This window comes from Gekko japonicus, unplaced genomic scaffold (assembly GCF_001447785.1).
Source record: "Gekko japonicus isolate JY-2015 unplaced genomic scaffold, Gekko_japonicus_V1.1 scaffold224, whole genome shotgun sequence".
Lineage (NCBI taxonomy): Eukaryota > Metazoa > Chordata > Lepidosauria > Squamata > Gekkonidae > Gekko > Gekko japonicus.
In genome coordinates this window covers 33,075-42,921 of record NW_015170894.1, presented here as the reverse complement: position 1 = coordinate 42,921, position 9,847 = coordinate 33,075, and the positions used below count along the sequence as shown (strand labels likewise).

Below are 9,847 nucleotides of genomic sequence, written 5' to 3'. Positions count from 1 at the left end.
CCAGCAATGTAGCCTAGGCCTTCCTCTTTATACTGGTAATTCCCACGCTGGCCAGCTGAACGGTGGCTGGAGAGTAGGGCCTGGCAGCAGGAGACCCCCACCTCCACCGGGAAGGGGGGGGGGCCTGGCTGTGATGTGAGGCTATTCGTACTAACTTTAGACTCCGTCTTCAGTTGCTATTTAACACCCCCCCCAATTGCTTGAGATTCACTTATCTTCCAGCGTCTCTTCTATTTATTATTTTTTTTATTTAATTCCACTTATACCCCGCCCTCCCCGCGTACGGGCTCAGGGCGGCTTACAACCACAAGGCACAACGTGCGATAAAAAACAATAAAACAATTTAAAACAATCCACACATGGGACACGCCCAAGGATCCCGCATGCCTAAAACCCTCTCTCTATATTGCACATGCCCCTTCCACTCCAGGGGAGGTTCCATTTACAGAGGAGGTTCCAGTGGCCCCTGATGTTCCTTCTGTATAAGCCTCGAGGTTGCCTACCAAGGACTCATGCCATGGAAGGAGACAGTAATAAAACTCTCTCAGAAACAACTTCTGAATTCTTAAGCACATGCAAACTGGAAGGTTTCCCTTGTTTGAAAGCTAGTCAAATCCGACTCTAGGGGGATGGTGCTCATTTCCGTTTCCAAGCCGAAGAGCCAGTGCTATCCGAAGACGTTTCCGTGGTCACGTGGCCGGCACGACTAAATGCCGAGATGCACAGAATGCTGTTACCTTCCCACCGAAGCGGTACCTATTTATTTACTTGCAATTCTTCCTTTCAAACTGCTAGGTTGGCAGGAGCCAGGGCCAGAGATGGGAGCTCACTCCATCACACAGCACTCGGGTCTCAAACTGCCGAGCTACAGACCATCTGGTCTGCAGCGCAGTGTCTTAACCTCTGAGCCACCGCAGTCCCCTATGCAAACTGGAAAGACAGTCTCAATTAATAGGGTTGCAATGCCAGACTCCCTGGTGAAGGTGGGTAGGGGGGGGACATGCTCTGGTATTTGGGCAAAAACTCCATGGTAAAAGGCAAATTTACCATAGAGTTTTCGCCCAACTACCAGAGTGTCGCCCCAGTATCCTGGCCAGTGAGGTAGACACCTTGCTGTAGGTTGGACAGGCCTCCCTGCTGCTCCTGGGAAGTCCCCTCCTCCATCCCCCGCCGGTTGCCAGGAAGGATCTGGCAACCCTATCAATTAAGTATCTGTGAACTTACTACATTTCCCTAAAAGGAAGACTACATTGTAGGTTTTTTCTCGAGGTCCATCATCAAGGTAAAGTCAAGAGGGTCTCATCATACATTCACATAGGTAAAGGTAAAGGTTCCCTTGCTCGAAAGCCAGTCGAATCCGACTCTAGGGTTTCGGTGCTCATCTCCGTTTCAAAGCTGAAGAGCCAGCGCTGTCCGAAGACGTTTCCGAGGTCACATGGCCGGCATGACTAAACACCGAGGCTCACGGAACGCTGTGACCTTCCCACCGAAGTGGTCCCTATTTATCTACTTGCAATTTCTTGCTTTCGAACTGCTAGGTTGGCAGGAGCTGGAACTAGAGACGGGAGCTCACTCCGTCATGCGGCACCCGGGTCTCGAACTGCTGAACTACTGACCTTCCACAGCCTGCAGTTCAGTATCTTAACCACTTGAGCCACCGCAGCTCCTTTACATTCACATACAAGTTACAAATATGTACAGGGGGGAAAAGTCTTTGTCTATAAATTTATTTAAGGGTACCACCTTATATTTGGTGTCATCCTACATTCAGGGGATATTGGTTAGAGTGTCAGACTAGGATCTGGGAGACCCAGGTTCAAACCCACACTCTACCGTGGGAAGTTTGCTGGGTGACCTTGGGCCAGTTGCACACTCTCAGCCTAACCTACCTCACAAGGTTGTTGTGGGGATAAAATGGAGGGGAGGAGAATGGAAATTCCCCAGTCTGCACCTTTGGAATTTATCTCACCAAATGCCGTAATTTCAAGGAAAAGAGAAGGGGAAGATATCATTTCACTCAACATTATCCAGCATTTGACCCCTTTTCCTTGAGGCTTCTCTTAACTAATCTTACCTCATCTTCGTACATCAAGAGCTGACTTTTGCAAAGCAGAATGTATCGCTCTTTCCAGAATCCCAGGATCCCTCCGCTGTTCTTTTTGATCCAGCCCACTTTGTCCGCAGTAGAAGCACATTTTGGTTTCTCGGGAAGCTCCTCCTTCACACCCTACAGCAGCACCGAGAGGAAAGGAAAACGGGAAGTTAGTCATTCCAAACTCAAGTTCCAGCCTCTTGGTCTATTATACAAAACCTGCCTTGTTTTGCCACGCACAAACGCAGTAGGGCTGTACTAAGCACAGCTTTCCGGAGCTACTCCAAAGAGGAGCACCAGAAATCGGAGATGCACAGCCTGGACCTCTGCCTGAGACCACAGAGAGCCACTGCCAGTCCGATTAACACTTGGAATTCACTGCCACAGGAAGTGGTGGCAGCTACAAGCATGGATGGCTTCAAAAGGGAATTAGATAAGAGTATGGAGCAGAGGTCCATCAGTGGCTATTAGCCACAAGGTATAGATAGGGGCTCTGGGGCAAGTGATGGTCTTCTTGGTGTTTGGGGGGGTCAACAGTGGGAGGGCTTCTAATGTCCTGGCCCCACTGGTGGACCTCCTGATGGCACCTGGTATTTCTGGCCACTGTGTGACACGGAGTGTTGGACTGGATGGGCCTTTGGCCTGATCCAACATTGGCATTTCTTATGTTCTTATGAGTAGACAATACTAACTCTGATGGACGGATCCGTATAGGGCAGCTTCACGTGTTCGTGCGAAATCCGGCAGCCCAAGGCAAGCATCTAGTTCTCAAGAACGATCTCTGCTTGGGACTCCAAGCCCTGGTCAAGCAAGCACACGAGCGGCTGAATATTAAGGACAGCAACACTGGCTTCTCTGACTGGTAGGCAGCGTGAGGCCCATGACGGGTGGCAGAAGAAGTGCCACAGGCGTAGCTCAAAGCCAGTGGAGTGCCGTGGTGACGAGAGTGTCGAGCTAGGGTCTGGGAGACCCAGGTTCAAATCCCCACTCTGCCATGGAAGCTCACTGGGTGACCTTGAGACAGCCACCTTACTCTCAGCCTCCCAGGGTTATTGTGACGGGTAAAACGGAGGAGAGGAGACTGATGTGAGCCTGCCCAGGTCCCCATTGGAGAGAAAGTCAGGGCATAAATGAAGTAAATCAGGGCTCTTTTTGTAGAAAAAGCCCAGCAGGAACTCATTAGCATATTAGGCCACACCCAACAGCAGGAACTCATTAGCATATTAGGCCACACCCCTGACAGCACAGCTCATTAGGCCGCACCCCCATGTTACCAGAAGTGTGGCCATCCAGCCACACCCACCTTTTGCTTCTTATTCTGTTTACCTTGTTTGTTGTCAAAACCCAGGGCCTTTTTTTGTAGCGGGAACTCCTTTGCATGTTAGGCCACACACCCGTAATGTAGCCAATCGTAATGAGTTTCTGCTGTTGGGTGTGGCCTATTATGCTAATGAGTTCCTGCTGGGCGTGGCCAACTCGGGAGCCAGCCGGAACTCCGTTCCTGTGCGTTCCTGCCCCAAAATAGCCCTGAAGGAAACAAAACTAATAAATGACAATAAATCAGGGTCTTTTTTTTTATTTTTTTTACAACATATTTTATTAGGTTTTGCCTTCGTAACATTATAACATACATAAACACATTGGTGTATTAAGTACATAAAGATTGTAAAATGGTCTTGTTTTGGAACTATGCTATAAAGGGTGAGTAGATATCTACATAGATTTATGCAATGATATATACAGGATACAATTGTTGACTTACAGCTTACAACAGTTATAACTTCAGTGGATAGTTGGTGTTACAGTAAACACATACAAAACATATTTAGAAGCAATATTTGTTTACACGTTACCAGAGATGAAAAGTATCAATTTCCTTTGGGATATCATCGAATTGATGTAAATATTCCAAGATAGGGAACCATACAGCAATAAAAGAAGATTGGACCGGAATCTTGTCAAGCCGCGTAAGGTTATCCGAGAATTAAATCAGGGTCTTGTGCGACAACACGGATATATAGAAAACGTGCCCTTTCCTGATCTCAGCACCATACTTCTCCCCATGCCACACCCAGACTTTTTTCATTTTTAATAAGCCCCGCCCTCTGAAGGCCTTCAACTCAGCCAGGTGGGCTCCTAAGAACTCTTATAAAAGCCCAGAGCCGGCACGGCTGCCCAAGCGTCCCGCGCCCTTTAGGAGAAATACACCCTAAAATGCAGGGACTCCTCCCTCCCTCCAGGTCCTCTAGAGAAAAGAAGCGCCTGTTTTCCAGAGCAAAGAGCGTCTCTCACACTGCTCTTTATTTTAATGGAAAGTCTCGCAATCCCTGGTTAGTGCCAAAAGGAGGAATGCCCTGTAAACCTCACGGCCTGCGTTCTCGTGAGACAGCTGACAAGCCTCCCTTTCATGCATCCCAACACACAAACCAAAACATTCTGGAGACGAAGAGTTTGCTTGGATTGACACTGCCGAGAGGGGACCCCACAGCACAGCACAGCACAGAAAGAAAGAAGAAAGGGACATGCTGAAATGACCATTAGATGCAAGGAATAATGAACCGGTCAGGTTATCACTCAAATAATCTGAGGAGCTCTTTAAACTAGGTGGTGGCTGGAGATCTCCTGGAACGATAACGGATTTCCACACGATAGCGATCAGTTCCCCTGGAGAAAACGGCCCCTTTGGAAGGTGGGCTGTATGGCATTAGACCCCACTAAAGTCGCTCCCCTCCCTAAGCCCCGCCCTCCTCAGGCGCCAACCCAAAAATCTCCAGGTACTTCCCAACCCAGGTCTGGCAGACGGCAACCTCCCTTTAAACTCTGGGCAGCTAAATGTGGCGGCTTCCGCGGAGATAGATGAAGATCTACCTGTAGCAGCAGAAAAGAGTAAAGAGTCCAGACTCCAGACTAACAAAAATTTAGTGAGCAGTGTCTCCCGAAAGCTCCTCCCCTGCCACAAATTCCGTTAGTCTTTGCGGTGCCGACTGGACTCGTGCTCTTTCCTACTGCTACAGACAGACTAACATGGCGACCCGTCTTCATTTTTAAACGCTGGAAAGCTCAATTTTAAAACCCACAGCAAATAACTATTCTGTTATTATTAATTGTCGAGTTACAACCAATTTACAGCAACTCCTCATAAGGTTTGCAAGGCATGCGAAGAATGAGCCAGCCAGCCTGCCCTCTGCGTAGCAACCCTGGACTCCCTTAGTGGTTTCCCATCCAAGTACTAACCAGGACTGAGCCTCCTTACTAGCTTCTGAGTTTTAAATGAGGCTATTCAGGCTGCTAAATAACTATTCTAATACACTAAGACAGAATTCCAAATCCCATCTTTATGGAATGTTCAGGTGATCTGTCCTGAGCAGCAGGGCTTTTTGTTGTAGAAAAAGCCCAGCAGGAACTCATTAGCATAATAGGCCACACCCAATAGCAGAAACTCATTAGCCTATTAGGCCACACCCCCTGACATCACAGCTAATTAGCATATTGGGCCACACCCCCATGTTACCAGAAGTGTGGTCATCCAGCCACACCCACCTTTTGCTTCTTATTCTGTTTACCTTGTTTGTCTTCAAAACCCAGAGCTTTTTTGTAGCAGGAACTTCTTTGCATGTTAGGCCACATGTAATGTATTCTTAGCTGCCATGAGTACATTAGGATGTATGGGAAACCTCCCATAGGGAAGCAATGTTATACATTTTTATCTTAGCTCAGGAAGGCAGGCTCCAGAGCAAACTAATTGATGCAGAGGCCAAATAGCTCGCTCATGACTTTAATGCCGGTGGCTCAGAAAGTAGAACTTTTGCTCACAAGACTCCACAGCTTAGAGGGAGCACTGGTCCCGACTGTAACCACATCTCAGCAGAGTTGAAAAAGTTCATGGTTTAGACTTCCTTCGATTCAAATCATTTCTGGGAAGGATGTGAGGAGTTTTTCATCAGCTTAAAAATAAAATCTAAAGTAGTCTTCTGAAGATAACCAGGAAGTAGAGTCTTGCTAAATTTGACACTTCCTGTAGATTCCCGCTCTCGAACGAATACAGGCAACAGTCAGATGAAGCCTCCTCTGATGCATCTTTCAGAAATCTAATCACAACCTCTTTTGCACAGGGATCAAATGCCAAGGCCCCTGGCATTTTCTGAACATTGCTTGCTTCATTGCAAGCCCGGCTCTGTGGGGCTGTTACAGCTCACAAACATGGCCAGGGGGAAAGGAGTTAAACCACACCCCACCACACTTGAAATCTGAATGGGGCCTCACATGCATTTACAAAGAAAAAAATTCACTGGAACTCCAAGCGTCCTCTCTAACTTGACCTGTATCCAGTGAAAATTCTGAAAAGAATAGCTTCGCCTTCTGCTGCACCGTTCAAGTCCAACGATGCAACCCATTTCTGAATGGCTATTTACAGAGGTCCGCAAAACCATCAAAAATAAAGTGCTTCCAGTTGTTGAAATCAGCCATCCCTGTACACATCAGATCGTCTCTTGGTAGTGGTCCACCACAGTTTGAGGATCTGGGAGAAAGACTGATAACCTTGGAAGTGGAGCTGCTGCCTAGAAACTGACTCTTCGGCACAGATTAAGTAAACACCCTTTGTCAAGGCACTGCATGAACACCTGATGCTGCCTGTTACTGAATCAGGCCATCATCAAGGTTAATATTGTCTACTTAGACAGGCAACAGTTCACCTCAAGCAGAGGTCCTCCTGCCCATTACCAACTATTTGATTCTTTTAACTGGAGATGTCGGAGATTGAACCTGGGGCTTTCTGCATGCAAAACAGATAATCTACCACTGAGCCGCGGCCCCTCTCACACACATCTTCATGGAAAATAAACTCCATCCCTTTCATCACTGGCTAGAGGACATTTGTATTAAGAAACACATTCCTCAACAAAGGGAATTATGCACAGTAGTCTGACCCAAACTAGTACACATCACACAGAACAAGGTGATGAAATTCTGGACAGGTCTATGTTGGTTTGCATGTGGGAGAATTTCACTTCTGGATACTTTGCAGAAATTTGTATTAACACTCTGCATGTCGTCAAACTAGCACAACAGGGAGAAAGCTATGCTCACCTGGTTAAGCTAGATTAGGTAAAGGTTTCCCTTGCTCGAAAGCCAGTCGAATCCGACTCTAGGGTTGCGGTGCTCATCTCCGTTTCAAAGCCGAAGAGCCAGAGCTGTCCAAAGACATTTCCGTGGTCATGTGGCCAGCATGACTAAACACCAAGGCGCAAGGAACGCTGTTACCCTCCCACTGAAGTGGTACCTATTTATCTACTTGCAATTTCTTGCTTTCAAACTGCTAGGTTGGCAGGAGCTGGAACTAGAGACGGGAGCTCACTCCATCATGCGGCAACTCGGGTCTCGAACTGCTGAACTACCGACCTTCCACAGCCTGAAAATAAACTTTACCGCATGAAGGGATTTTTTTTAGAGGCAGACTCTCTACAAGTTCTGTGGCGCTGTCCAAATGTTCACCACTGAGGTCGGGATAATATCCCTGAGTACATCTCCCCCCCCCCCAACCTGGTTTGGTATGATCTTTCTGGAAAGAATGAAGCCCAAGCAAGCTACCTGGATGGAAAGGTGTGCATTTTCAAAGGTTCCACCCACATCCATGCCATTTTCCTTTCCCCTCATGGCTGTCATTTTCCCCTCTGTGCCACAAGGCTTTTTCCGATGGCTTTTAAAAAATCGATAATTGAGCTTTAGCATAATAACATCATAACCATCTCTTGCCACAGTCTACTAGGTCCTCTGAGTTCCCAGCAACAGCAGTTCCCGATTATAGGTGGCTTGGTGGAGGTACATATAAGCCCACACAGGGAAAATGGTGGCTGATGGAGGAAAGCGCACACAAAACTCCCATGTGGATATGTTGCCGCCCGTATGAACGCTATTGCAATCGCAGTGATGACGACGGGGGAAACAGAGAATCCATGCGGCCATGCAACAGCTCTAAGAGTTGGCATCGACATGCCACAAAATGTGCGGTAGCCCAACACATTCGAATACAGGATACCATTTTTGACCGCTCAAGAACTCCCTCCAAAACGACCAAAACAGGACAACTTGCACCCGACTTACTCCCTTATATGCTACTTCTCTTGCTTTCAGCAAGATTTGTTCACATAAAGACGCATTTTTTAAAAAGTGTGTGGTGTATTCCCATCCATTGTCCCATCTCAAAACGTGTCTGCTTTTTTCAGCTATATGACAGGGGCAATGGGGTAAATAAGTACAGTTTGCATTTATATATTTCTATGTTCTGCTCTCAATCCTTTTTTAAAAAATTGCATGGAAGAGCTATATTTCTGATGTGTAGCACAACTGTACCAGATTATTAGAAAATGAGCATCGTTGGCATTTTCTACATTTTCCATCCCAGGTGCCTGAGCCTAGTGAATTTGCACAATATACATTCAACACAATTTAGCAAGAAACATCATCACCTGAGCTGAGGAAGGAGGCAAGGAAGAGGGACCCACGAGAGGAAAGGGAAATAAGAAGCCGAGATGGCTGTTTGCTGAGGGGTCAGCCACAGCCAGGATTTCCTAATTGTTTTTTTCTCTTTTGCAAAGGCACCCACCAGGATTGCTTTATCAAGGAGAGGAAGAAAATGCTAAACCCTTCCCCCCCCTGCTGTTTTCCCACTGGGAAAAACAGCTTCTAAATTACGAGCAAAAAATAATAATAATATAATGGCACCTATACATTCCCCCCTCCAAAAGTAAAAGCCATTTGGGAGTTGGCTTCTTCCAGTTAGAAAAAGGGATGGGAAGAAGAGAGTTGAGTTGTTCCCATGCCGTTCTTCTCCTTGGTACAGCGGTCCCCAAAGGCTGCATTTGAAATATATATATATATATTATAATAATAATATATATGTCTAAAATAAACACAGATGGAACCGGTACCGTTGAGCCCCAAGATGGTTTTTAACGATGGCTATAAAAGGTGGAGTTATCAATGGCTATCACTAATAACCTCCTCCCATATTATCCAGCTCACTAATTAAGATCTTATCTGACCCCACTTAAAGGGGTGAGCAGAGACGGGGCTTTTTTGGTGGTGGCTCCTCAGCTTTGGAATGCCCTCCCCCTTGAGGCTTGGTTGGTGCCTGCCCCGCTCTCTTTTAGGTACCAGAACAAAATACTTTCTTTTACTCAGGCTTTTAGTTAGTTGAAGTTTTAAGATCATATTTTATCGTCTGCTTTTGCTCAAAGCTGTTTGGAGACTCTTTTTAAACTGCTCGCTGATTTTACAGGTGGAAAGTGCTGTCAAGTCACAGATGACTTCTGGTGACCCTGAAGGGTTTTCAAGGCGAAGATGAACACAGGTGGTTTGCGGTTGCCTGCCTCTGCCCAGTAACCCTGGGCTTCCTTGGTGGTCTCCCAACCAAGAACTAAGCAGGGCCGACCCTGCTTAACTCCCAAGATCTGGTGAGACAGAGTAGCGTGGACCATCCAGGTCAGGGCTTCATTTGCCCTGGCTGAGTTTTAGTTGTTAACTTTTATTATGTGGTGTTTTACTTATGTTTATTTTGGATGCTGCTCAGGGCTTTTTTTGTAGAAAAAGCCCAGCAGGGACTCATTAGCATAATAGGCCACACCCAACAGCAGAAACCTATTAGCATATTAGGCCACACCCTGACAGCACAGCTCGTTAGCATATTAGGCCACTCCCACATGCCTTCTCTTGGCTTTCCCGGGCCCCCCCTGGCTGCAGGGGGGCCCGGCCAAG

The 9,847-nt window shown here is 46.9% G+C and overlaps 1 protein-coding gene across 1 annotated transcript in view; it reads right to left on the bottom strand.

The window, feature by feature from the left end:
• The window catches only part of PLEKHO2 (pleckstrin homology domain containing O2), a 48,605-nt gene that overhangs the window by 27,942 nt on the left and 10,816 nt on the right, over positions 1-9,847 (bottom strand). The window contains exon 4 of the mRNA XM_015418486.1: positions 2,075-2,227. Coding sequence (XP_015273972.1) covers positions 2,075-2,227 — 153 coding nt within the window. The remainder of the gene's footprint in view (positions 1-2,074; positions 2,228-9,847) is intronic.